Below are 26,710 nucleotides of genomic sequence, written 5' to 3'. Positions count from 1 at the left end.
TTCATGTAACAAACATTCATCATGACCCTGCTTCATGCTAGAGATCTGACGTGTATTGGATACGGGGACGCAGAAGTGGCTTAGAGTAAGGATGCTCAGTGCATAGAGGAGGAAAGAGACTGTTAAACAGATGCAGTCAGCCCCCTGCATCAATGGGTCCCACATCCACAGATTCAACCAACTGAGAATACTCAGGAACAACTGCACCTACTGTGAGCATGTACCGACTTCTGTTCTCATCATTATTCCTGAAACAGATCAATACAGTAGCTGTATTTACTGAACACCTACAGTGTGCTGGGGGTACAAGTCATCCAGAGATGGTCTAATATATAAGGGAGAAGGTGTGGATGTTATATACTCAGAGTAACTATTACATAAAGGACTTGAGCATCCATGGCCAGGGGTCTTAGAACCAGTTCCTTGTGGTTACTGAGGGACAGCTGTATATGTGACACTATCTTACCAATGCTACAGAGTTTAGATTTGAAAATGAAGGGTTTTGAAGGCTCCTCGGGCATTCTGATGGGCTCGGCCCTTTCTTAGCTCAGCCTGCCCAAATCAGCCCTGGGAAGGCTGGTGGAGTATGCGCCATGGAAGGCACCCGTGCTGGAGAGCCTTTTCATGGTGCCTGGGTGCATGCACACTGCGGCAGTGTGCCTGTGTCTACCAGGGTCCTCCTACGCTTGTCCTTGGTCCTCCGTTCCCACTGAGCACTTCCTAACTCAGACCAGTGAACTTGTCACCGTTCTCGTCCACACAAGTCCCAGACATCTGGAGGTCCATGTTGGATTCTGAGCAGATGAAAGCAAGGACACACCTCCAAGTGGCAATGGCCCGGTGGCTCTTGTGAAGCATGGGTCACCTATCCCAGCACATCTGCAGGCTGAAGCTCAAGGTGTCACATGTCAGGGTTGCAGGCCCAGGTGCTGAGGCTTGGTCACCAGCCTGTGGTGACATCAGAAGTCAGTGGGACACATAGGAGGTGGACCTGGTGGCAGGACATTAGGAAACTCGGAGTTTGCCCTTGAAGGGGACACTGGTAAGACAGAGCAACAGGGTCAGGGATTCTCCAGGGGGAGGGAGGGACACTTCTAACACAGCGACCCATCATCACTGCACAGAGCCGATCTAAAAAGTGTGATTTTGGACCAGAAACATGCTATTTTCAATCTTTTATTTGCATGTGGCCACAGCCAATCAAAAGACAATAATCCTGGTCCTTCATTTATATAAGGCAGGAAGCCAAATGATGGGACAGTTGATGTGTGGCTGACACCAAGGGAGGGGTTGCCAGGGGGGACCTTGCCAATGCCTCATTTGCATGAAAGAGAGGTAACCTGGGAATTTGCATACAAAAGATCCCTTTCCCTTATCCTCAGGCCCCGTGAGCCTTTTACTGGAGCATCCTCATTCTGCAGTTATTTCTCTTCTGCCTTGCTTATGTGCACTTTCACTGCCTTTTGTGTGTGTGTTGTCCAGTTCTTTGTTCGGGACACCAAAAACCTGGAAAGAAGCCACACAGGACTCTTCATTCATTAATAGTGGAACTCCAGTCTCTCTCTCTCTCCCCTCACCCCTAGGCTTTTCCTACAAGAGCACTGTAATGTGCTCTCCATAGCCCTGTAAATTCCAAGCAATCTTCTTATTGCACTTCCTAGACCAATGAACTCTGGGCCATGCTGCTTCATAACGATAGCTTCCCAGACTTCTCTGCCCACCATCATGGATGTGGTCTGCCGTGCCACTGTGTTTGTACTGTGGCTGACTTTGTAGTATATTGAGAATGGATCCCTGGAAGCCACCTTCAAGAAGCAAGCTTTCACGCATGATTGCAGAAGAATACCTGCGAGTCATCCATCTGACGCTGTGAACAGCTGCTGCTGACTTCTGACGCCCTGGTGGAAGGGATGAGTCCCCCAGGTGTGTTGTAATCAGGCAGCCTGTGCGGCAGGCCAGCCAGGGAACACTAACTCTCGGCCCCAGCTGTGTATCAAAGGCTAAGCGGGAATGGTTGGTTGCCCTGACCACACAGAGCTCGCTCCAAAGCAGAACTTTAATTAGTGGCTCCCTTAGCAGCCGGCTGGCTCTGTGCACATCCATAAAACCCATCTGAGCGCCAGTGATGGTGGCTCCTCCACTCGTGAGGCTGAGCTAACGGTCAGCCTTCTGCCTGAGCCACAAAACCCGGCTGAATTTAATTTCGGGCAGCAGTGGCTTTTCCTCCTTGCCACCTGTAGAGGGAGGTCTGACAGGGCCTCCATCACCGGCCCAGGCCAGAGCTCCAGTGCGACATGGCTGTGTCAGGTGTGTGCAGAATGAAGGCGTGTGGGAGGTGTCTGGGTATGGGCCTCGGGGACAGGACACAGTGAGGAGCTGCATCTTCTGGGGTCGCGGTTCCCAGAGGCCCTCTGGCCCTCTCTCCCTGTCTCTGAGGGCCAGGTGCAATGGCAGCCAAACTTGTTCCTGCATGGCTGCTACTAAAGCCAGCTGGGCTCTGCAGCCCTAGGAGGTCCACGGTGCTGTAAAGGCAAAGACTTCTCCCGTACCTGCTTCCAGTCCCCGTAAGCCCCTCTGCCACTTCTTCACACATCCTAACTTCGTTCCACATCTCCTTTCCCATCATCTCTCTGTACTCTCAAATCACGACAGACTGTCACTCTCAGTGCCAGCAGGTGGTTCTGTGGCATCCTTCTGCATGCATCTCAGCGTCCTCAGAGCTCCTGCTTCTCTCCCAGATGAATCCTCTTACGTCCCTCCCATCCCAGAACACCTTGTCTTGCTTCTTCCTCCAATGTGAACCTGCTTCCCCACCTTCCAGGTCTCATTTTCCATTAAGCCACCCTCCCTTGATGGCGCCTCTAGTAATCGATCCCAGGATTCATTGGGATGAATGAATACCGAGTAGAGCTGTGTGGTGGGTTAACTAATGGCCAGTTTGGAAGGCCAGCTGAACTAGATCAGTGTGGTTCTGGGCATGGAAGACCCACCTGAGGATTGTTGCTAATGGCATAGGAAGAGACCTGGAGGGGAAGAGCGTGGACTGCTGATTTCTAGGAGAAGCTTGCTGCCGCTGGTTTTCCTGATGCGAACTTGGCTGTTCTCAATGGAGGAGGAGCTCAGGCCTTGCTGTCACTGGGAATGACTGCTGTTCTCCTCAGGGGAGCCCTGATCTTCACCATGAGCATCGCTTCCTGGCTCCAGGGCAGATCCCTCAGCCTGGTGGCACAAATCCTTCACCCCACTGGTGCAGGTTTTCTGGCTTCCACCCCAGGCCTTTGGGATTTCTGGGTGCAGATCCTCGATATGGACAAGCGTGAGGCATTGCCATGGGCTGTGCGCCTTCAGCTGGACTTCTGCGGGACAGTGCTGTGCGATCCAGGCCCGTGGCGGGATTCTGTCGCTCTCTAGTGTGGTTAGATCTTATACTCTTCTGCATTTGACTTTTTGGGTGACTATTATTAAATAATCCTATAAATTATGTGTCCTGTATTAAATCTATTCCCTTACAAACGCTGACCACAACAGCCCAGTGGAGGTGGGCACACTCTAAGGACAGGCGGGCGAGTCTCCTCTGAGCGGCCTGTCCTGGGCCTGTCCTGGGCTCTGGCCTCACCTGGCTTCTCTGCGCCCTCCTACAGTGAGCTCAGCACAGGAGGGAAAGTTGTGAGGACCTGGGAGGAGGGGACAAAGGCACAGTGACTGATGCAGAATGCCCCAGTGTCACGTTTCGCTGTCCCTCTGTGACCTGTGGGTCACAACCCTGCTGCAGTGTGGTTTCCCACTGTGAAGTGGAAACAGTAATGATCCCCAAGACGAGGAATATATTAGGGTGCTGACAGCAAGTCCCTTCCCTCCTCTCCCTCTTTCCATCTTTCCCTTCTCTCTGTCCCCCACAGTTAGCTCATTGTTTAGTAATCTGTGAAACCACTTGAAGTAGGCCACATTATGAAGAAGAGGCCTATCGGGCCTGCAGTTCTGGCAATGCCAGGTCTAGGGCCCCGTCTGACCCTGGCCCTCCTGTTGGCCAAGTCCTGAGGCAGCAGAGCCCCTGTCCAGGGACAGGGGGTGCACTGTGTCACCTGACCTCTCTTCATAAAGCCACTAGGGGTCACTCTAAGGACTGTGTCTAACCCTAATAAGTTCCCTCCCTCTTCAGGCCACAACCATAAGGTCTGGGAGATTAAATTCCTGGAGAGGTGCTGGGGAGGGGTGTGAACAAACCACAGCACCTCCTTCCCTGCCCTCCAGCCTTCCTTCTTCCTTCTTCAGTCCTTCTTTCCTCCTTCCACTGTCCCCACTCCTTTGGCCCTGTTAGGACCCCAGATGCTAAAGCATTGGAAGATGAATAGAGTCCCTAAACTGCTCTAACAGGGGAGAGCAGATACCCCGAGCTGTGAAGAAGCTGACTGGTTAGAGCGTCGTGACAGAGACAGAAGTCTTGCTCGTGAAGAAGAGGAAGGAAGGTGACGGCCTTTCAAGTCTCAGTTGGCTCCTGCCTGGAGCCCCGAGCTGAGCACACCCCAGACTGACTGCAGATGGACGGGGCTCTGCCTGATTTGAGTCCATCACACACAAAGAAGAATGGCAGCCGTACACTGGGTTAACCGGGCATGGTAGCAGAAATAGGCCACACTCCTACAGCACCCCGAGGTCCTGTCCATTTGGAAGGTTTCCCTTTTTCCTTTTAAACACAAGGAAACAAAGCCCCTGCGACACTGGGTGGCTGACTGAACACTGCAAAAGTGACCCTGATGGAGGCTCCTGTGTCCCCACTGCCTGAGAGATCCAGCTGCTGGCCCTTCCCACTGTGGCACAGAAGGGGATTAGGAAGGGAAGGAAGAGTAGAAAGGAAGGAGGAGGAAGAACAGAAAGAAGGGAGGACGGAGGAAAGAGGATAAAACAATTTATTGCATTGGCAATAAACAAATTGCAAATTTCTCCAATGCTGGCAAAGTCCTCTATATTCTGAGTTGCTCAACCCATCAAGCTATCTGGGTAGTGTTCTAAGTCACTGAGGTTGAAAATTCTCCTGAAATTGCTTCCCTCTCCACTCGCCTGCCCACCTGCACCATGTTTGGGAGGATGTGGCGGAGAGATCTGGTCTGGACAGAAGGGGGATACCTGATCCATAGTTTTGCCAGGCCTCTTCTTGCAAACCAGAGGGTCTCCAGGAGGCAGGATGGAGAGTTTCCGATTCCCAGGGAACTGCGACTGGGTCAGGACCAATCTAGACAGACCTTCCAACCCCAGGCAACTGTGGAGTGGCATCTTCCACATCCCTGTGGGGTGTCACTGCGACCCTGTGAGAAGACGGCTGTGGTAAAATAGCGGATTTCACACCTGGAACAGAATTAGCAAACGTGCAAGCAGCAAACAGGAAAAAGCGTCACACTGTACCTTGCCTGCCTCTGTGCTCCTTTTGGGGGCACTGTGCCAACTGTGGGATTTAAGGCAGAGGCCTCATAAAGACAGGGAAGCCACAGGCGAAGAGGGCAGACATGGCCATGGGACATCAGCACTGGACAGGTGGTGGCCGCCCAGCTGCAGCCCACAGGCAAGGTGGCTACTTGTCCATCCGGGGTGACAGGAGTGGGGCAGGCAAAGGCAGAAGCACCCGGTCTTCCTGAAGCTGAAAAATCACCCGGAAGATTTTGGAAACCCTGTGCCCAACCTCGCTACATTTTATCTTGTTTGATACAGAAGGAATGCAATTTCTAGGCTTCGCTCTAGCGACTCATTTAAACCTGGCTCACTTAACATAAAGAGATGGGTGAGAAATTCCCAGCACTCTGGGAAGCTGAGGCAGGAGGTTTGCAAGTCCGAACCCTCAGTCTGTGCAACGTGGGGAGCCCCTGCCTAAAAATAAAAGGAAGGTGGTGGTAGGGATATAGCAGAGTGCAAAGGACCAGGGATCAAACCTCAGCATGCAGAGAGCCCTGCCTTACAGGGCAAGGTGGTGAGTTTAACATCTGAGCGTCCTTAGGGACCATAAAATAACAGGAATGATAACCACTGCCTTGGAAATGGGCATTTCTATAAAAATCCCACCTCCGAGTTTCAGAGGTTGATTTGGACAGGCACTACTGACCTCTACTCATTTATCAAAAAGTAAAGACAAATTCCCTGATCAGGACCGAAGAGCAAACCCAAACCTGGACCACTCAAAGCCCGCTAAACAATCTACCGTTCTAACTAATTAATAGTTAATAATAATGACGATAATGTTTCTCTTTGTGGTAGAAGACAGAGCCGGCAGAGACTCCAAAACTTCCCTACTTGGATTTTTATAAAAGTTTCTTACTCTTAAAACCTCCGGGTTCCTGACTGTTAAAGGAAAAAAAAACAAAAAACAAAAAACCAACCCACCAGCCGGAGCGAACCCAGCCTGCCGATTCCAAACTGCACAATTTAATTTACGTTTTTTCCACAGTGGCAAAACCAAGCTGTCCACAGAGAGGAAAGCCAAAGCGGGCAAATGAGCGAGGAAGAAATGAAAGAATAAAGAACAGCCAAGGGGAGAGGCCCGGCGGCCGGTGAGTGGCAGCGGTGGCCGGCTGCGCGCGGGACAGGTGGGCCGCGCAGGGGCGCGCGCGGCGGGCGCGAAGGCTCCGCGCCAGGCTGCGCCGCTCGCCGGCCAGACGCGCTCCGGGCTGCTCCCTCTCCGCGCGCGCGGTTCGGTGTGCAGAGCTCCGGCGGGGAAGAGCTAGGCGGGGCTCCGGGCCGCTCTTCCTCCTCCCGGGGACACGGGAACGAGACCCGGAGGGCGGCGCGGGCACTGCCCGAGGTTCAGCCCCGGGATGAGCTCGCCAGGGCAGACGACTTAGCCGGGTGCACGCGCCGAGCGGAGCGCGCAGGTGGGACTGCCCTCCCCGCGGTCCGCCCCGCGGGGGTCCCCCGCCAGCCCGAGGATGGGCGCTGGTGGCCCGGGGCCCCGCCCGCCGCAGCTGCCCCCGCCGCGAGCTCGGCGTCCGGGCCGAGACCTGCGCTCATGTACGTAGGCTGGGCGCTGGGGCGCAGGGTGCGGGTGCATGCGGGGTCCCCCCGCCCGCCGCCCAAGTTTGTAAATAGGGCGATCCGCTCCGGGCTGAGGTCGGCTGGACCCGGGCTGGGGGTGAGCGGGGGCGGGGAGGACGCAGCCCCACGGGGAGGGAGGGAGGAGGGCGGGGAGCACGCGCGCGCCAGAGCCCGAGGGTGGGCGCGTGGGGTCCCACGGAGGGAGGCCGGCCTGCCCAGGCCCATCGATGCCCGGGTGCTCTGGCCCCTTAGGGCTGCAGAAACTTTGGGACCCAGGAGGGCTGGCGGGCAGCTCTCTAGTGGCATCACCCAGCAGCCCGAGCCTCCCCACCCGTGGGCAGCCCAGACCCCCGCGGGGAAGGGCGGTTCCAGCCCCAAGCTCCCCGAGGAGCCAGCCCGGGGCTCCGGATCCCCACCCGGCTGTCCGGGCGGGGGGCTGGGCTTCCTTCCGGGCCGGGGCGGGCGGGGCAGGAGGGGGCAGTTAAGAAGTTACGGACCAGTCACAGGGTCTGCGGAGAGGCCTCGTCCCGCTCCTCCCCGCCTTCCCCAGCGCAGACCCCCAGGGCGAGCTGAGGGCTTCTCTTTCATCTTCCCCAGCCCTCGCCGGTCCAGCTCCTCTGCGGAAGTCCCCATTTGTCACCCTCGGGAAGCGTGGCCGGGACCGGGGCGCAGGGACAGCCCGAGCGCCTGAGTCCCGCGGGGCCCGGCTCGCTGCGTTTCCCGCGGCCACCTCCAGCTCTCGCCGCGACCCCTGGAGACGCGGGCGCTTTCTTGGACTTCGCTTCCTATGCACGCGTTTTCCCGGCCTCGGGTCCCCGTGCCCTGCTGCCCGCTCCGTGGGGTCTGAGCGCCCGGCTGCGCCCCGCGCGTCCCCCCGGGACGATGCCCGGGCCGGGGCCGGGGCGCGCGTGGGCCGCGGGGCTCAGCGCGGCTGCTGTTCTCTCCGCAGGGACGGCGGCTCCCGGCCGGCGGCGGCGCGTCCCCGGGCTGTGAATGCGCCTCGGCCTCGCCCGCGCTCCCCGCCCGCCCCCCGGGACGAGGTAGGGGACGCCCCGCTCCGCGGCGATGGCAGTGGGCGCGCGCTCCAGCTCCGTCCTCGTCGCCTGCTGCCTGGTGGTGGCTCTGTGCAGCCCGAGCACCCCGCTGGAGAAGCTGGCCCAGGCGCCCGAGCGGCCCGGCCAGGAGAAGCGCGAGCACGCGTCCCGGGACGGCCCGGGGCGGGTGAGCGAGCTGGGGCGCGCCGCGAGGGACGAGGGCGGCGGCGCCCGGGACTGGAAGGGCAGGGGCGGCCGCGGGCCCGGCGGCCGGGAGGCGTGGAGCAAGCAGAAGCAGGCCTGGGCGGCCCAGGGCGGGGGCGCCAAGGCCGGGGACTGGCAGGGGCGACCCCGCGGCGACACACCGCAGGCGGAGCCCCCGGCCGCCGCCGCCCAGGACGCGCTCGGCCTGGACCTGGCGCCCACGCCGGAGCTCCCCGAGGAGTACGCGTACCCGGACTACCGCGGCAAGGGCTGCGTGGACGAGAGCGGCTTCGTGTACGCGATCGGCGAGAAGTTCGCGCCCGGCCCCTCGGCCTGCCCGTGCCTGTGCACCGAGGAGGGGCCGCTGTGCGCGCAGCCCGAGTGTCCGCGGCTCCACCCGCGCTGCATCCACGTCGACACCAGCCAGTGCTGCCCGCAGTGCAAAGAGAGGAAGAACTACTGCGAGTTCCGGGGCCAGACCTACCAGACTTTGGAGGAGTTTGTGGTAAGAAGCGACGCCCTCCCCGGGCCACTCGGCACCTTCCAGGGCTGCAGCCCCGCCGTGGAGCAGCGGCGCGCGGTGCCCCTGCCCGGTCCGGCCCTCACCCCCCGTGCGCTGCGGGGTCCCCGGTCCCTCGGCTGCCCGTACCTGTGCGGCGCCGGAGGGGCCCCGACTGAGCGCTGCGGGGAAATGCTCAACCTGTTTTCCGGCACGGGGTGATTGACCGCTATCCACCTGGGGTGCGTTCTCCTGCTCGCGCTGGCTCAGGGCAACCGCACTAGAAAGAAGCTCTTTCCTTGGGTCTGCGTTCGGAGTATCAGGGAAATGGCCTAGAAACTCAGAGGAAGAGAAAAGGTTAGCACGTTAGGCGCCAAATCAGTGGCTGCAGAACCAGAAAGCCCCGTTTGGGTTAAAAGTGGGCGCCCGCCAGAAGAGTAGCGATACCCACGGCCCTGGTCACTTCCCCCATCCCGTGGTGGGCTTCCGGCTGCGACAACTCCTGCTGCTCTAGAAACAGAGATTATTGGCTCCACTAAGAGGAAACTGAGACCCAGAGCATCTCAATAATGTGCAGAAAGCAGGGGAGCTGCCGGGAAGCACATTCTTGCGTCGCACTAACCTTTCTCCGTAGCTCTCTCTTAACCCTTTCACGACCCGGGGTCACAGGCCCAGCCACCAGGGCCTCGCGGCCCATCACGCATGCGCTGGCCTGGGGGGCTCAGGGCCTGGGGCTCGGGAGGGCGCGGTCAGCGTCCCTCAACTACCTGGCCCGCGCTCGGCCTGCCCGCCTGGCTTCAGACTTAGCCTTTCACAGATTTTTTTCCGCCTGCAGAGGGCGCGCTGACCTTCGGCTCCTAAACCTCGGGGTCCTAAAGCAGAGCTGGGAGGGCAGGTACGGAGGGGCCCTCTCTGGATCGCCCTAGAGAGGAGCCCCGGGGGCCCAGGACGTGAAGGCCGACGTAATAATTTGCAGCGCTGAATTAGCCCGCGCTCCGGGGAGGGAGGCCGGCGAGGGCGGCCGGCGAGGGCAGGAGCACAGAATGTGTGAAGGGCGCCGGGATTGGAGTCAGGAAAGGGCTTCTGCTCTGCCGGGCCGCTGTCCAGAGAGCGGGTGTCCCGCCCTGCCTTTCTTTGCTTTCCTCTGCCGGGAGATGAGGGACCTGCCAGCTCTGCCTCAGTCTCCCAGGCAGGGAGTAACTCCGGATACACTGTTTTAGGGCAGCCTTTGCTTCAGCCCTCTGGAGAAGGACGGCTTTGGTGAGAGTCTCGCCTGAGCCAGGCCCACGCAGCACCTCACGCAGTGAGGAGCCCACCCTCCCGGGAGCCTGGCAGATGCGTTCCCAGGTCCGGGTGCTGCACAATAAAGCACGGGCCAAAGGCACCCACGGTGCTGACCGCCCGGAGGCTGCCATTTGGGCCTGGGTGTGGGGGAGGCCGGGCCATGGCTACAGCACAATTCTCTTAAGAGTTTTGGGTTCTTGGGCCAAGGATTTAGCTCAGTGGTTCCACCGCCTGCCTCGCCAGCGCACGGTCCCAAGTTCGATCCCCGGTACCAAAAAAATAAATAAAATAAAATAAATCCATGTGAGAAGACTTTTGTGTTCTAAAACAATCAAACTCTTATAAGATCAAAGATAAGCAATTGATCTTTAATTAATAACATTGACACCTGCACTGTTTAGAGTTCTGTGATCCTTTTTAGGATGGCCCCATGCCCCAAGCTAAGGAATTAGCATGCTGGTTTCAGGAGCATAATAAACAAGTCTGAGTCACTCACCATGTAGGGGTCACAGGTCGAGGAAAGAATTCAGACTTGCGACTTTGTGACTCCTTGCTAAGGACTAGAGCCCTTACAAATGCTCTGCCTGTGAGTCCTCTCTTACCTGATTCCTGACTGTCAGTAGATTCACGATGTGTTTTCAAATGGGGAGACTGGAAAGCATGCGATCTTCCCAAAGCAGGAAAGCTGTTTTAGAGGACATGTTCCATCTTCACTTGGCATTTCACCCTTGACTTTGCCAAATACCAGGAAGTACACGGGAATGTTGCAGATGTTTTTCTGGCTCTTTATCATATGCGCTCCTGTGTAATACTTAAGCTACATCAAGGCTTTATTGTCTGGTATCACCCTTGCCCTTCCTGTTAGTGCCAGGTACATACCGAGGCATCTGCCTGGTTTGCCTGTAGCTTTGTTGGAGCCCTGCAGTGCACAAAAGTAGCATCCACACGGTGGTGAGTGTGGGGGGAGGGATGTGGAAGGGCGTGGGGTCCGCTGTGCATCCAGGGTGTCTGGGCTGCAGTGGGGGAGATTCGTTGTAATGCTGAGAGGAGTCCCAGCCCTTGTTAACCTGCTCTGGGTACTCTGAGCTCCAGAGAGATTAACTGCAGTATGTAGTTTGCACAGCACAGAGGAGGTGAGAAATGAAAAACGAAGACATTTTCTGTCTGAAGTGCTATGAGCCTCTCAGAAGAGGGACCATTCAGATGGGAGATTGTGGGGCATCAGGGGCTTGCGTGGAGTGGCATTTACCTTCGTACTTCCGGAAGTGACGAAAGCTGGGACCTGGTGCTCTTTGGTAAGCCACGCTGGGCTCGCTTCTGTGAGCTTCCTGAGAGGAAATTGCCACCGATGGAGCTGGACCCACCTCAGGTGTCTGAGGGGAACTCCAGACCGCACCCCTGCTCTGACCTGCAGGGCGCCTGGCTCTTGACAGGGGGCAGCTTCTCCATAGCTTCTTGTGCTTCCCTGTCTTGGGCACGTATTTCCTTGCCAACTTCTCTGCCACTTTTCCGCACATCCCAAACCGGTCCATCCTCTTCTTCTGGACACTTTTACCCAGAGAGATTCCTATTCTGCTGGGTATGGTGGCACACACCTGTAATACCAGCATTCTGGGAGGCTGAGGCAGGAAGATTGAAAATTTGAACCCAGCTTGGGCAACTTAGTGACTTACTGTGACTTACTGCCTCAAAAAAATAAGAAAAGGAAAGAGAAGAGTGCTGTGGATATTGTAGTTCAGTCCAAAGGCCCTGGGATCCATCCCCAGTGCTGTCAAGGACAGAACGAAACAAAGTAAAACAAAACCAAAACCCCTATTCCTTACACCTGTTTGGTCTCTGCTATAGGTGGTAGAAGATGTCACTGACTCCGCTGAAAGTAGCAGGTGGTAATAAGGAGAGTAATACCTCACTCCCCGGATGGTACATGCATATAGAAAGTGCTTAGTGCAGACTCCCCAGGATAAGTGTAATCTCTATGTACAGCAAACACGTACGAATCAAAACACACAATTAATAGGGCTGGGGATTTAGCTCAGTGGTTCCACTGCCTGCCTTGCAAGCACAAGGATCTGAGTTCGATCCCTGGTACCAAAAAAACAAACAAACAACAACCAAAAAACCCACACAATTAATAAAAAGTACTTAGAATTTTCCCCACTGCCTTGCAAGTGTCTTGTCCTCCACCTTACACTAGCAGGCATCCAGCGTTGAATAAGGTCTGTTGGTTTACATTGTTTTTCTACATGAATGATATTCCATCTCTTTCCTGCTTCACTGAGAATATTTATCTTCTCTTTTTCTTTTTTTGGTACGGGGATCGAACTCGGGACCTTCCGCTTTTGAGGCAGGTGGCGAAACCACTGAGCTAAATCCCTGCCCAGGAATAATTATCTCGGGGCTACCATGACCAAGTGCTAGAACCTGGGCTGATTAAGCTGCAGAAATCTGTTGTCCCTCAGTTCTGGACCAAGGTATATGCAGGGTTCCTGTCCGCTGAGCCTCTCTCCTTGGCTTTAGGTGGCCACATGTCTGTACCTTTTCTCCCCTTCTATGTCCATATACAGGTTCCCTCTTGTTTCTCTTTTCTTAGGGGGCTGTGGGTATGAAGGGCTTTGCATGTGCTAAGCAAGAGTTTTCCCACTGAGCTACAGCCTCAGCCCCACAACATGGCCTGCTCTTACGAAACACCAGTCCCTCTGGGTTGGAGTCCATCTCCTGACCTCATTTCAACTTGAGTACCGCTTTCACGGCCCCGCCTGCAAGTGCTGTTACATTCTGAGGCATTCGGAGCTGGAACTCTGACGTACATCGGGATGTGGGGACAACATGGTGCATTCCATAATGTGGGTGTCAGGGACTGGAGTGGACCTGGAAGAAATGGATGATGCAGGCACTAGGGTGTGAGGAAGGAAGCATCAGCTAGTAGGATTGGAAGGAAGGAAGGAAGTGTCTGAGGATGCCCAGCGTGGTCAACGATAAACTCAGTGCCAAATAAACACGACTAAGAGCCCACCGTGCCCACCTGGCTCTGTCTTTGCCAGTCTAACATCGCTGTAGGAGCTCTTTTTATCTCTTTTATGAATGGATCATGTATCGTGTCATACTAACTCAAAGTGACTATGGAGTTTGTGTTGAGCATTTTTTTTTCTTTCTTTCTTTTTTTTTTTTTTTTTTTGGTACCAGGGATTGAACTCGGGTCCTTGCGCTTGCCCAGGAGGCAGCAAAACCACTGAGCTAAATCCCCAGCCCTGTGTTGAGCATTTTAAAATCCATCCCTGGTGATTATCATCCAGTCCAGGAGCAAACTGAATTTGGGATCCATTAATAATAATTCCATTTGGATCAGCACAGGTTGTCCCTGTCGTGGGAACTCTGGTCCCTTGGGGGACTGTGAAGATTGACATGTGAGTCTGCAGCTTCGTTTCAGAGTTTGTATAGGATCCCTTGGATTTAGGTAGCTTTATGAGTGGAGACAGGGGAAGTTCACATCTCGTTGCTTTTGGTCGGGATGATCCAAGTCAGGGAGCCCACACTGTGATTACGGCCCATCTGAAGCTCTGATTGGCAATTGTAGACGTCCTGAAGAAAAACAGAAAATGAACGATTAATCAGTGCTGCCGGCCTCGCTGTCTGGCAGAGCTTGAGAGTTGTTGAGAGGGAGACGAGATGTGGGAAAGATTCCTGTGGGCGCATTGATCTGTGACCGCTGAGTTCACTGGAGCCCTCATGGGTGGACAGCTTCGGGAAACGCCTGGCCATTGACTCCATCACAGACCTCACTGCTAGACTCTTATCAGTGAAAAAAGATTCTGACGTGAAACTTGGAACCCAAACCTCCATCTAAGCAGACCTTTTTTACAGTTTTGAGTACAGGCCAGTAAAGAGAAAGACACGATTAATCATCGAGTTTCAGTCTAATAACATTTATATTTTTTTGGCTGATGTTACTTAACCAAAAACAATGTTATAATTATCTGCCTTTGTAGAACAAAAGAAATCTATGTACACTTGCTGCTCTTTTCTTCCAGTCAGTTTAATGTATGAGCTGTTGCTGCTGCCTTGGACTGTTTTTTCTTGTAAGATCTTGCAAATTAGGGACTTCTTAGTTTCTGCTTTTCTCTCTGTTTTGAATATTAACTGGTTGTTTTTTTTTTTTTTTGAAAAGTTCATGTGGCTGCTTTGGACTTTTCTTTTGTTACCGGGGATCGAACTCAGGACCTTGTGCTTTCTAGGCAGGCGTGTTTCCACTGAGCTAAATCCCAGACTTGTCAAATGTGTCCCTAACTCAGGCTGGGAATAAGACAGTGTAAAAGATTTTTATTTCCATGCTCTACATTTGATGTCTAAAAATGTTGGAATTAACGCAATAAAAAGTTTGGCCTTTTATATTATAGTGGGCAGAGGATACAAATATGTATCCTCTGACTTTAATACAGAGGGCAGAAATAACTAGTATTTATCCTGTATTTTAATATACTGATGTTTTTCCCTTTGGTAATTTATACAACAAGCTGATCACTTGGTGTTTTCTTTATTTTAAGAGAAAATTAGGGCTCTAAACAATTCATGCAGATTATACAGCTGGTAACTGTAGAGCTAGGATTTGCACCCTAGCCTGTGGACTCTGAAAATGATGCACTTTTGGCTTTTCCGTGGCATTTTCATGCCTGTATGCTGATGAAGTGGCGTTTCGTGGGGGCAGAGAGAGTGGCATTTCAATCCAGGTACCTAGAGAAAGGAACCCGAACACAGGCTGGGAGTGCTGACCTGCATTTGTGTCTAATAAATGACAGTTGCATTTGGTTAACATGTTTATGTGGGTTTATGGCCTATTGGATTCAAGTCTTCCAAATAAAATAAATGTCTGTGTTCCTTGATGTATGGAGTTCTGGACTGTCATGAGACTAAAAGCCCTAAGTCTGCAGTCTCGTGGGCAGTGCCCAGGGTGCTCCCCACCCCCATGTGTGCAGGACCTGGGAGCTGCAGATGAGGACCATGCTGGGGCCTGGAAGCCAGGTCTGGCCTGTAGCCCTGCCCCCGGCTCAGTGTCCAAGGCTCAGTTTGATTGGTGCCAGTGTCTGATGCCTGAAAGGTTCATGTCCGAGGTTCACACAGATAGGCAGACTGTCTTTTCTTGTGGAAAGGGGTTGGCGCCCAGGTGGCAGCCATACTTCCGAGCTGACCACTGCTGTACTCTGGGGGAGGAGCCCTCTTTCCAGCTGACCACGTCCCTAGGTGGCAGATGTGTTACCCACCCCTGCTCCAGGTTCTGTAGATCCAGGATTTGAACTTTCCACTTAGACATCGTGTCTTCTCAATCACACAGCCAGTTAGTGTCCAGAAGAGGACTGGGCTTCCCCAGGTCCCTACCCTCTTTATTGGGGGGAAGAGAGAGCTATGGGAACTCAGGGAGTGGCCAGAGAGAGCCCTTGTTCCACTTCCTCTTGTGCCCTGGGGGCAGTGTGCAGAGCCACCTTGGCTTTGGTGGTAAATAGTTGGAGCAACCCTGTGCACCGAGAGGGATCTGAAGCTCTGAAAAGTGGGGGAAAGTGTGATCCTCTTGAGTTGGCAGGAGCTCAGCAGCTCGAGGGAGGTAGACACAGCTGGTGTGACTTGGGCACTAGTAGAACCTGCCCAGAGCACCCTTGTCATCAGGGGGGTGGCCTTACGGAGCCTGGTTTTTCCATAAAGCACTTCTGACTTGGATAATACCTCCAAATCTGGTAAGTTCTAGCAGAAAAATCATTTGTGCATTTATTTGGCCAAAATATTCTGAATACCAGGTGCCAGGCGTTAGGCTGGGTGCTGGAGACACCAGAGCAGCAGAAGGCCCCTCTTGGAGGTGGTGTGAGGTGTGTGGTGTGTCCCGAGGCTGTGGTGGGTATGCAGCTGGGAGCCACGCTCCTTTACCATTAGTACCAATTGTTATTAACAGACTGCTGCTGATGGGTCACTTGTATTCATTTCTATTGCTTTGGTTTGTTTATGTTTTATTTTTAAATATTTTTGATAGCCCATTTTAGAAGGGTAGACAGGCACTGGGCTAGATGCATTGGGAAGGGAAGAATTTGCCTCAGATGTCAGGGCTGTGAGTGTGACCAGGTTTCTGCCTGGCCGCCGGCCCCTGAACACCCTTCCTGAGCTGCTCCAACCCAGCCAGGAATCCTGCTCAGGCTCTTCTGCTCGGAGGCTGAGATCCTGCCAGCTGGTCTTGCTCCTCCTTCTATTTTTGTCCAGTGCTGGGAAGCGGCCAGAATGGAGACTGTCTCCCCACTCTGGAGAAGGATGCTGTCAGGAGTCTGCCGTGGCCCTGGAGTTCTCCCCATGTGCTAAGCTGGAGGAAAAGCTCAGGGACTGAAAAGTAAAATCCCCTGTCACTCTGCACATCCCCAGCATTGGCAGAAGTGGTGTAAATGCAAATGTGAGGAGACCATGCCTGTGCTGGGGAGACGGAAGACAGCCTGAGACCCACCTTTTACAAAATCCACAGAATCCTGCTGTTGAGTGCAGTGCACCTGTGTCGGTGAGCTTTCTGTTACTGTAACAAAATACCCAAGACTGCACTTGTGAAGGGAAAAGGCCCTCTTCGCTCAGAGTCCCGGAGGTCCTCGTCCACGATGAGTTGGCTCCACTGAGCTGGGTCTGGATGCGGCGGCTCATGGTATTAGAGGAGCAAAATCATCCCCCATCCCCGTCCCTTCTAGGCACAGCCCCAGTGGCCACCTCTTAAGGGCTCCATCTCCCCCCAGCAGTGCCACCTTGAGGATCAGGTCTTTAACTTGGGCCTTTGGGGGACATGGAAAACCCAAACTGTAAGCCAGGTGAGGTGGCACACACCTGTCTTCCCAGCACTCTAGGAAGCTGAGGCAGGAGGATCACAAGTTCAAACCCAGCCTGGGCAACTTAGAGCCTGTCTCAAAATGAAAAAAAAAGGGCTGGGGATGTAATGTAGTATGAAAGCCCTGGGTTCTATCCCCAGTACTGCAGACAAGCAAAAACAAAATAAAACACAAGAAGATCTACACTCTAGCAAGATCTGTTGGAAAGAGCAATTGAGATGGGAGGAGAGGGAAAGAAACTAATTTGTAGAAGTGGAAGTGAAAATTGATACAGCGGACTCTGTCTTGAAGTAGAAGTTGTCCGGAGCTTCTCTTGGCCCTTGGCATCTACACCCTTGGTACTTACAGGGCCAGACTGAGTGGGTACATGCGGAGTTCAGGTCCCTCTTCGGGGTACAGGACCCAGTGCAGTCCACAGGGTCTGAGCTAGGCAGACACACATGGGGGAGTGTACCTCCTCTACCCCACATAGTGTTCGAAAAATACGGCCTGGAAATAAAAATGGCACACAAGGAGAAAGGAGCTGAGACAAAAGCAGTCAAGTTAGACTCATCCTGGGACGGAGGGGGCGTGCATTCAATGTGAAGACATCAATGCTGAGATAAAATGCACAGGTAAAGAGCAGAAATGTATCCGAGCACTGGGCAGATTGGAAGGAGAATCGGATACAATGTGTGTGAGTCTTACAGACATGAGAATTGCTATTCGTGGGCAGGTCTAACAGAGGTAGATTGGATACTGAGAAGGGGGTGATGAAGGGGACAAGCAGATAGGGCGGAAGTAACCAGTAAGGAGCACAGATGAGCAGGTGGATGGAGGAATGGGGCGTTTGACATGTGTGGGAGCCTGAGAAAATCTAACACCTGGTCAGAACTGGCGATAACAGAGAATACAGGAGAGATCAAGAGTCAGTGCCTGAGACTTTCTGATTAAGAAAATGCAGTGAATCTAAAGAAAGATCGGTAAAAATGTCTCTACATCTGACCCTAGCAAAGCGAGGCTGCAGGACACCCAAGGCAGGAAAAAGATGTTCAGAGCTGCCAGAGAGCGAGGATGCTACATGCAGAGCAAGGCAGTTGGCTGACCTGGGATGTCAGGTCGACAGAAAGTTCACAATGCACTGAGAAGGTCTTTAAGGAACAAGGAAAACAAGTGTTGTCGTATTCATGTACTCAGCAAACCTGTCTTTCACGAAGAAGACTGAGCAGAGATATTTTTAAAAATAATAAGCCACTAAGATGTGTGATGTCCATGTACTGTGGGGATGAGGAATGTGATCATTATGTGCTACAGACACAGAGATAAATACATAAGTAAGAATAATAAACCACACACGGTGATGCAAGACTGTAGTTCCAGGTATTTGGGAGGCTGAAGCAGGAGGATCACTTGGCAAAGGTGCCCCAACCTCCCAGGGGCCTTTGCAGAGCAGCCCCAGAGCCTGCAGGGGCCCCAGGGTCCTGGAGGGCAGCGGGTGGGGTGGAGCTTCGCCTGGTGGAGCTGGTGTTTGTCTGCCCCTGGAGCTGGAGTTGGGAGTGGAAGCGGGAAAGACTCCTCAGTGAGGCTGAGAGTGTGCTTGGGGACAGGGTGCTGGGGAGCTCAGCCTGGAGTCCTGAGAGCCGTGCTCATCTGCAGAGTGCGTCCTGCTGCCCGGCCCAGGGCGGTTGCTGCTGTCCTTCCTGTCCCAAAGGTCAGAAGCTTCCACGAGGGCCTTCCCACCCAGTGCTCTGGGCCTGCTGGATGCAGGGTGGCTCCGAAATGAATAGGACCCTGCAGCTGTACAGAGCTGACTCCCCTTCGCTTTCCTCATGTCCAGCTTTAAAAACAATTTCTTTTTTGTATTTTACTTTTGAACTGTTTGGCAAAGATACTTCAGTATTTTTACTTGACATTAAGTACCATTAACCTTATTTCAAGCTTGGGTCCACTTTTTCTTCAGTAATGAGGATTGAACCCGGGTCCCAGGCCCTTTGCACTGAGCTACATCCCCAGCCCTTTTTTATTCTCATATTTTAAGACAGGGCCCTGGTAAGTTGCTGAGTGGTTAGCCGGGGGTCCAACTTGCGATCCTCCTGCCTCAGCTTCCTAGACTTCGAGGATGGCAGGCATACAACACTGTGCCCAGCTCCACTCTTCCTTACTAGTAACTTGGTGTTGGGAGCTACACTGCCCCTCCTGGGGATGCTGTCGCTCTGCTGATAGTGATGCTCTGGACATAGGGACTTGGCCAGCAGAGCCTGGGCGTGGCGGTGGCCCTGTGTGTGTGCGCCCCGTGGCTCGGCTGCTTCCACCTACACAGATGCAGGGCACAGTGCGGGTCAGGGTGACTAATGCTCTGCTCTGCTCTGGGCCCCGCAGTGTTCTGTGCGTGTCACCTGCAGAGCTGGCCCCCGCTGCTCGTGCCGCTCAGAGCCTGAGAGTTCTGGGGCTGCAGACACCGCGCCATCCCCCACGCCCTGTGGCCACGCGCAGTCCCCGGCCTCCTTTCACGAGCTCATCACTGGAGGAAATTGAGCCCCGGCCCCCATGAGAATGGTCCCACGCCACACCCGGCTTTCAAAAGCCTGCTCTTTGGAGGATCAGTTTCAGTCCCGTGTAAGTGAAGACTAAACTCCCCACTTCCTTCCCCCCGATTCGGTAGCTTTCCACCTTTCTCCAAGATGAGTGTGGGGGCCTTGTGATTGTAACCAAGAGTGCTGTCTGTGACAAGCCAGGGCTTCCTTTGCCCCACACAGCCGGCACCCCTGGGTGACACGACTGCCCTTTGGCAAGGGCTCCTGGAGAACTGTGAATGAGGAAGCTATGTGTTCCAGTCCTGCACATAGGCTGGGGCTCTGGGGAGGAGATGAGAGCCCTTCGCAGGCAGAGCCGGCAGCATCCGAGTCCCCGCTCTGAGTCCTCATCACACTCAGACCCAGCGAGGGCCAGGCCCACTCCTGTGCCCGCCAAGGAGAAGGCGCGGGCGGCCAGGCCTCGTGTGCTTCCTAGCTATTCTCGGGCCGGTGGGTTCCAGGTGCTCACCAGGTCTGGGAGGCAGAGACAGGAGGGGCTTTTCCTTTTGTTCCTAAGCTATTCAGCTTTTTTAAAAAACTAACTGTATTTATTGATTATGGTACTGAGGATTGAACACAGGGCCTTCACACTGAGGTACATTCCAGCTCTTTTTACTTTCTGGTTTGAGAAAAGGTCTCACTAAATCACTCTGTTGTCCAGGCGGAGCTGAAACTTGCTGTCCTCCTGCCTCAGCCTCCCAGAATGCAAGGATGACACGTGTGCCCCACCACACTTGGCTGCTATTCAGCTCTTTGCCACCAAATGCACAATGCAAATACTGCCAGCGTTTTCCCCACGCACCCGGCAGCTCCTGCGTGCTGTGTTAATCTGAGGGAACTGTTCAGTGCTGGAGGCGAGTGGTCCACCCCGGGCTGCGCCGAAGAGAGAGCCGTGCGGAGTCTGCTATGGTCCTGGAGTTGTTTTCCTCTGGACACTGAGGAGCTGACAGCTTGTGGCGACAGTTCTTAATTAAGTCCCTTTGTGTGCAAGTCCATCCTCTGACAGAGCGTGGAAGACAGAGGAGGACAAACCGTTCTTTCCTGAAGGGCACGGGCTGCTGACTCCCTACGGGGTGGACTATCTCTTGCTACTTGTGCTGGGGTGGCTAAAGCAGCCGTGGGTCAGATGTGGGTGACTTCAGAATCTGCCTTCCAGTGCGTGCGTGTGCGTGTGCGCTCCTGCTTGTGTGTGTGCGTGCCGCCCTGGCCTCCAGGTGACCATGTGCCTGGATCTTGGAGGGGATTGTGGGATGGTGGGAGAAGACAGCATTGAGGAAGAGAGCCCGGGTGGGACAGGGAGGAGCCAAGGCCTGGAGAACATGGCAAGGAGAGCAGAGGCTTGCGACTCCTTGCAGGTGGCGAGCAGGGAGCTCGAGTAGGAGAAACCCTAGCCCGTGTACACATGCAGTTGGACTACATTTCTTTTCCATATAATGGACTGAACCCAGGGTCTGCAACGAGCTACCTCCTCAGGCCTTTTTATGCTTTTATTTTGAGTTAAGGCCTCCCTAAGTCACTAAGTTGCTCAGGTTCGGTTGATGGTACAGTCCTCCTGCCTCAGCCTCCTGGTGTGCTGGGGTCACTGGCCTACAGCCTCACACCCAGCTCTGCTGATTAATGAAGAAGCAGCATCAGCGGCCAGGTGCTGAGATGCCCCTGAGTCCTTGTCCAGGAGTGTTGTCGTGCTTGGAAAGGCAGATACAGAGACCCCAGTTCCAGAGTTTCAGAAACCCATGCGGTGGCCTTGCGGACCCAGCAGGGTCTTGAGGACTTCGGTCTCAGGGCCAGCCCAGAGTGAGCCAAAGCAGGTGTGATGGACGGAGTGGCCAGAGAGGACGCTTTCGCCACCTGGGGCCCAGATGTGACAGCGGCTCGGGAGCTGTGGTCCTCCTGGGCCGGTGGAGGGGAAGAGTCTGAGTTCCCGCCTCCACCCCGGGGTCCTGGTCCAGGTCCTCAGATCATCCCCAGTGGGGTTGGGTGAACACTACAGAGTCAGGAGTGGACACCATGCTGGAGCAAGTCCTTCGGGTTCCTGGCTCTGGTGCCTGCGGACGGCTGAGAACATCCATCTGCCTATGGCGGGGGCTTCCGGGTCTGCCTCGGGAGGTCCAGGCTTCCGGCTTCCAGCCTTATTCCTGGGACATCTCCACTGTTCAGAGTCCCACAGGTACCACGTCCCCTAGGGACGCAGTCCTAGCCCTCACACCTGGCACGTGTGGACCTCTTTATAGCCCCTAACACATGAGTTTTTGTTTGTTTTATTACCAGCAGTTGAACCCAGAGCCATCCCACGGAGCTACATCCCCAACCCTTTTTAAAATGTTGAGACAGAGTCTTGCTAGGTTTCCCAAGCGGGGCCTGAACATGTGATCCTCCTGCCTCAGCCCCTCGGCATGCTGGCAGGAGTTGCTGCCACACCCATCTCAGGGTCAGAGACCTTATGTTGTGCAGCTATCCTGCCCCAGCCCCTCAGGAACACTGGGCCAGCACGGCCGGTGTTCTGCACTCCCACACCTGGCAGTGCCAGCACCTCATGGAGAGCTGGCTGCCTCCAGAAGCCTCTGGAGGTCTCCAGGCTCCATCTGGGGAGTGGAGCACCGGCCCTGTGTTCTCAGACCCCCCAAACCTAGCGGGGTTTCCGACAGCCCCTCCACCATCCAGGTGGACTCAAGCAGGGGCCATGGCATTTGACCCCTTGCCTTTGTCCTTTCTCCTCCCTCCCCTCAACACCTCGTGTCACATCTTCTCTCAGTTCTGTGGCTGAGCCTGCTGACCTAGACACGTGATATTTAAAAACCCCAGGAAGTTCTGTGAAGGCCCACTCCTCCTCTGGCATGCCTCGAACTTGTGGTCCTTACAGATTCGCACTAAGCCATTAGGGTTTGTTCTAGGTCTGGCTGCTCTCCAGGATGCTAGGGCCCAGTCTCTCGAGCAGCAGAGGTGGGAGGCGACCAGGAGGCTCTGATGGGAAGAAACACAGGGGGCGAAGCAGCACATACACGGGCCTCTGTGTCTGTGGCTTCAACCTGCCATGGACTGAAAAGGCTGAGAAAAGGGCTGTGAAACAGCTATTTATTTCCAGGACATGCAAGTTGTATTTGGTATTACAATTCGTCTAGACTTTAGCCATGCGGGAGGTGTGTGTGGGTCCAGGCGGGTGTCAGGCCGCTTCTACAGGGACTTGAGCTCCTCAAAGAGGGTTTTGTGTCTGTCTGGGTCACAGAACCCATCCCACAATCCCGCACGGATGTCGAGGGTTACTGGACCACTTTCTCCATTGCTGACCCGCTGGTACGTGCACTTGTTGGGGGCCGAAGTGCATTGGGAGCCTCAATTTACTTAACCATCCGCCTTTTTCAGGTGAGAGGCTGAGGCCTGAGTTTCAGGCAACTTGCTGAAGACGGCACAGTCCGTGGGGCAGAATCTGCCCATTGCACCTTCTTATGCTGCAGCACACGCCGGGACCCGCACCCAGGCACCCCAGCAGGGTGACCGCTTGCTTGCTGGCTTGGTTTCTCAGAAAACTTCCAACTCCACCAGTGTGTGAGTGCGTGGAGGGTGGATGGAGCCCGGGGCCTCTGCACTGAGCTCCAATCCCAGCCCTTTTTTATTTTGAGACAGAGTCTTGCTAGATTGCCAAGTTGCCCAAGCTGAGCTAAAACTTGCTCTCCTCCTGCCTCAGCCTCCCAGAGTGCAGGGATGACTTGCGTGTGTTGCTGTGCCCAGCTCTCCTTCCCCTTTTATATGAAGACACCGAGGCTCAGTGGGGTGGAGCAACGGCCCCACCATTGTGCTGTCCACCTTAGGAGTGGCTCCTCTTCCAACTCCTGTTCTTGTGGGGGGAAACTAGAAATCTCCTGTCCTGGTGGCCAGAGGCCTCCCCACGCCACTCTGCCCCACCTTGCATTTCCTGTGGGCTTGGTCAGAGAAGGCCAGTGTTGGGTACTCCCCAGCGTCTTCCCTGACTCCCGGTGGCTTGAGGGACAGGTAGGCAGGGGGAATTCGGCCTGTGCAGCTCACCTGAGGCTGGTGGGGACACCCCTGAGGCCACATGCATGCTGGCAAGCCAGTGCCCACCCCTTGCCTGTGGGATCTCTAGGTCTTGGGCACCCTGAGCCCTTTCTTCCAACCCAGTGGAAGCATCACTAGACCCCTCCACCCTCTTGTTGTTAGCAGGTGTTGAGGATTTAGGGGATTTTCTGCTTACTTCAGGCACTTATGTAATGCCCTCTGACAACAAGGACATTTGCAAAAAACTTACATACAGGATTTATTGACTGTGCCCAAATGATGTTCAGGTACCACATGGTTCACTGGGTGCTGTGATTTTGTCATGTTTGCTTCTTACTCTGTTGTTCAGTGAATAAAACCACAGATACAAACACACCTCCCCTGCTCCACTCTCCTTCCCCCGTGGGAGTCCCAGGGGCAGCGACTTTGGTGCGTCCGCCTCCTGCATGGACTTCCTTGCTCTGCCGAGCCTGTCCCTGTAGAGGACTCCCACTGTTCTCTGTCCTTGAAGATTGCCATTTACCCAAATCACACGAGGCCATGTGCACTCTTTAGCCTTTTATCTCATGTTTTTGAAATTCATTTATTTTCTTTCACAGTCATTCCTTAATGTCTGCCACTGCCTTGCTTGATTCCAGCTGATTAACACAACAGTGTGTTTATCCATTCTCTTCCTGCACTCAGTTATTTCTAATTTTCCTCCATCACAGACTGCCAGGGCTTTAGGGAGTCAGTAAGTGGCATCTAAATAGTTCCCCATTAGTTCACTTTCAAGATGTTTTTTCTCTTTGTGCTACTGAGGATCGAACCCAGGGCGTTTGCACTGAGCTGCACCTTCAGCCTCTTATTTATTTACTTAGAAACAGTATCTTTCTGGGTTGGCCAGGGTGGGCACAAACTTGGGATCCTCCTGCTTCAGCCTCCCAGAGTGCTGGGATCACAGCTGTGCACCAGCACACTCGGTTTCATTTCAGGGTTGTAACTCAGGGGTGCCAGGTTGCCCACTGAACCAGTGCTGAGGTCACCTATACCCTGGCATCTGCGAGCTTCTGGAAGGGAGACTCCGTTGCCCTCACCTTGTGGGTGAGTTGCCAGCTCGCTTGGAGCATTCTCCTGGCTGCAGGCCAGCAGAGAAGCCGTGAGGTTCTCTCCCTCCTGAGCTGCAACCTTGGGCCACAACCCAGCACCGCTGCACACGGCAACACAAGAGAAGCTCTTTGCCAAAACTCGAGGTCCTGAGACGCCGTCTTCCGAAACTCTCTCTCCTTTGATTTGAATTCTGATTTTTAATGAAATGAAAGACTCATACTTATATTAATTGACTATTCAGATTGTTGCTTTTGTGAATTGCTACATAAAAGACTTCACTCGTTTTTCTTTTCAGTTTTTTAAAAACACTTCACAATGGATTTATAGGATTCCTTGCTTGTTTTGCATACTCTTACCGTGTGTTTCCATTATGACAGCTCCAGAGGAATCCACCAGCATGTATTAACTTAGTCTGTCTTAATTCATTTCATCTCTCACAATAATCCTTGAGCTAAAGACCATTATTATGTTGGCTTTCAATCACTATAACAAAATACCCAAGGGAACCAGTTTATAAACAGCAAAGGTTTACTTTGGCTCACAGTTTTGGAGGTTCTAGGTCATGGCTGATCGGGCTGATTGCTTTGAGGCTGTGGTGAGGCAGCCCAGCTTGGCAGAGGGTGTGACAGGAGAAACAGTCTCCACATGACCAGGAAGCAGAAGTGAGAAAGAAGGTCCCACAGGTCCCCTTCAATGGCCGGTGCCCAGTGACATGAGACCATCCACCGCCCTGAAGTTTCCATCATTTCAATAAAACCACCCTGGGCCCCAGTCCCACAACGCGGCCTGGTGGGAGGTGTGAGGGAGGCTGGTGATAGCAGTCAGGGCTTCCACTGCCAGCTGCAGCCGAATATACAGGACACATACCTCCGCTCCTCCCTCGCAAGCTGTGAAGTCTGATCCGCAGCTGCACCCCTACCTAGGGTGAAATTCAGCCAGCGTGGAGTAGCAGCGTTCTTTGATCTCCCATCTCAGTCCTCCATCTCCTCGTCCTCACCGCCCTCTCCCTTCACCTGGCCCAACCTTCCCCACTTTGCAGACCCACGTTCTAGTCCTCGCTCTGCCCAGTGAGCCTGCAGCCTTGGAGGCTGTAAACCTGACCCAGCACACTTAGCCCTGCACATTCCCAGCCACGTAGTTTCTCCCTGTGTGTTTACATCTCCTCTTCTACCCTTCCTGAGCATTTGAAGGGAGGGACTTTTGTCTCTCTCGTCTGTTGAGAACACAGGATTCTTAACAAAATTGCAGACAGGGTTGGAGCAGGTGACCCACACCCGAGGGCAGTCATGGGGCCAAGGGGCCGCTCCTTTGTTATTGCTGTGGTCCCCGTGGATGCCACCTCCATTCTGCAGGATGCAGTCCATGTCTTGCATCTTCTGTCTTCGGATTTGAAACATAGTTTTCAGTCATGTACGTCAGAAAGTATGAATCTTTGCTTAGTCCATATAGCTTTTTAGCTGTTTAAAGAAAGCATTGACGGAGAGGTTAGAACAGCAGTTCCCAACCTTTGGGCACCAGGGAGCAGTTTCAGGACCAGACCTTTCTTCCTGGGGACAGAGGAGTGGTTTGGGGTGGCCAAGAAGAGCATAGCCCGGCCCCCTCTTGTGCATAGTTCACAGCAGCGTCTGTGTCCTGGTAGAATCTGATGCTTCCAATCTGGCCGGGGTGCAGCCGCGTGGGCCATATTCCCCTTTCTTCCCCTTTGCTCACCTCCTGCTCTGCATCCTCATTCCTCAGGGGCCACAGACTAGAACCAGCCCATGGCCTGGAGCTGGGAACCCCTGGATTAGAACACAGGAAATAAAAGTGTGGTGGCTGCTGGGCAAGTTTCAGTATAACAAAGAGTCTTCAGTTCTGTTTTCAGAGCTTGCATTTGCCTACTCAGTCTCCACACAGACAGGGCTCTTCTTAGTATTCATCCTCTCTTCCATTTGTGGATTAAGACTCCAAATCTTGATCTACTGAGTGGAGAGATTCGTATTTATTCCCCCTTTCCTTAGGTGTGGATACCTAACCCTGGAGCACTCTGGGAAATGTTGAGTGCCCTTTGTGTTGTCATTTTTATGGTTTTCATCACCTAATGTGCAAGTTAATCTTAGCTTTTTTCTTACAAACCGTTTCTTTTTGGACCCAGTAAGTATTTATAGAGTTGTGTATTAATCTGTTTCCCACTATGATAAC

The 26,710-nt window shown here is 54.0% G+C and overlaps 2 protein-coding genes across 9 annotated transcripts in view; one reads left to right on the top strand and one right to left on the bottom strand.

Annotated features, from left to right (window-relative positions):
• Window positions 1-404: 404 nt before the first annotated feature.
• On the bottom strand, window positions 405-7,896 carry LOC110348195 (uncharacterized). Of its 3 annotated transcripts, none has more exons than XM_087196086.1 (3): window positions 5,401-7,896; window positions 5,125-5,303; window positions 405-1,506 (listed from the first exon to the last, which is right to left on the bottom strand). In XM_087196086.1, the coding sequence occupies exon 1, from the start codon at window positions 7,321-7,323 to the stop codon at window positions 6,790-6,792; it is 534 nt and encodes a 177-aa protein (XP_087052212.1). In that variant the 5' UTR covers window positions 7,324-7,896; the 3' UTR covers window positions 405-1,506; window positions 5,125-5,303; window positions 5,401-6,789. The 3 variants fall into 3 exon arrangements, with proteins under 3 accessions (XP_087052212.1, XP_087052211.1, XP_087052210.1); XM_087196085.1 differs by lacking the exon at window positions 405-1,506 and having other exon boundaries at window positions 4,891-5,303; window positions 5,401-5,632; window positions 6,370-7,896; XM_087196084.1 differs by lacking the exon at window positions 405-1,506 and having other exon boundaries at window positions 4,891-5,303.
• Window positions 7,897-7,982: 86 nt separating this feature from the next.
• The window catches only part of Vwc2 (von Willebrand factor C domain containing 2), a 133,859-nt gene continuing 115,131 nt past the window's right edge, over window positions 7,983-26,710 (top strand). For 4 of the 6 annotated variants that reach the window (XR_002393199.2, XR_002393200.2, XR_002393198.2 and 1 more), the window contains exon 1: window positions 7,997-8,760. Coding sequence is in view for 3 of the 6 variants with exons in the window: in XM_021254244.2 (XP_021109903.1) it covers window positions 8,083-8,760 (678 nt within the window). In the remaining 3 variants the exon portion in view is untranslated. Of the gene's footprint in view, window positions 8,761-26,710 lie in introns of all 6 variants that reach the window. The other 2 variants (XM_087196082.1, XM_087196083.1) reach the window with 2 other exon arrangements.

The sequence above is a fragment of the Heterocephalus glaber genome, unplaced genomic scaffold, assembly GCF_053883595.1.
Source record: "Heterocephalus glaber isolate CG9 unplaced genomic scaffold, H.glaber_assembly_v1.0 deba00001610, whole genome shotgun sequence".
NCBI classification, from domain to species: Eukaryota; Metazoa; Chordata; class Mammalia; order Rodentia; family Bathyergidae; genus Heterocephalus; species Heterocephalus glaber.
Note: the sequence above shows the minus strand (reverse complement) of the source record. Positions and strands in the feature narration are given on the sequence as shown.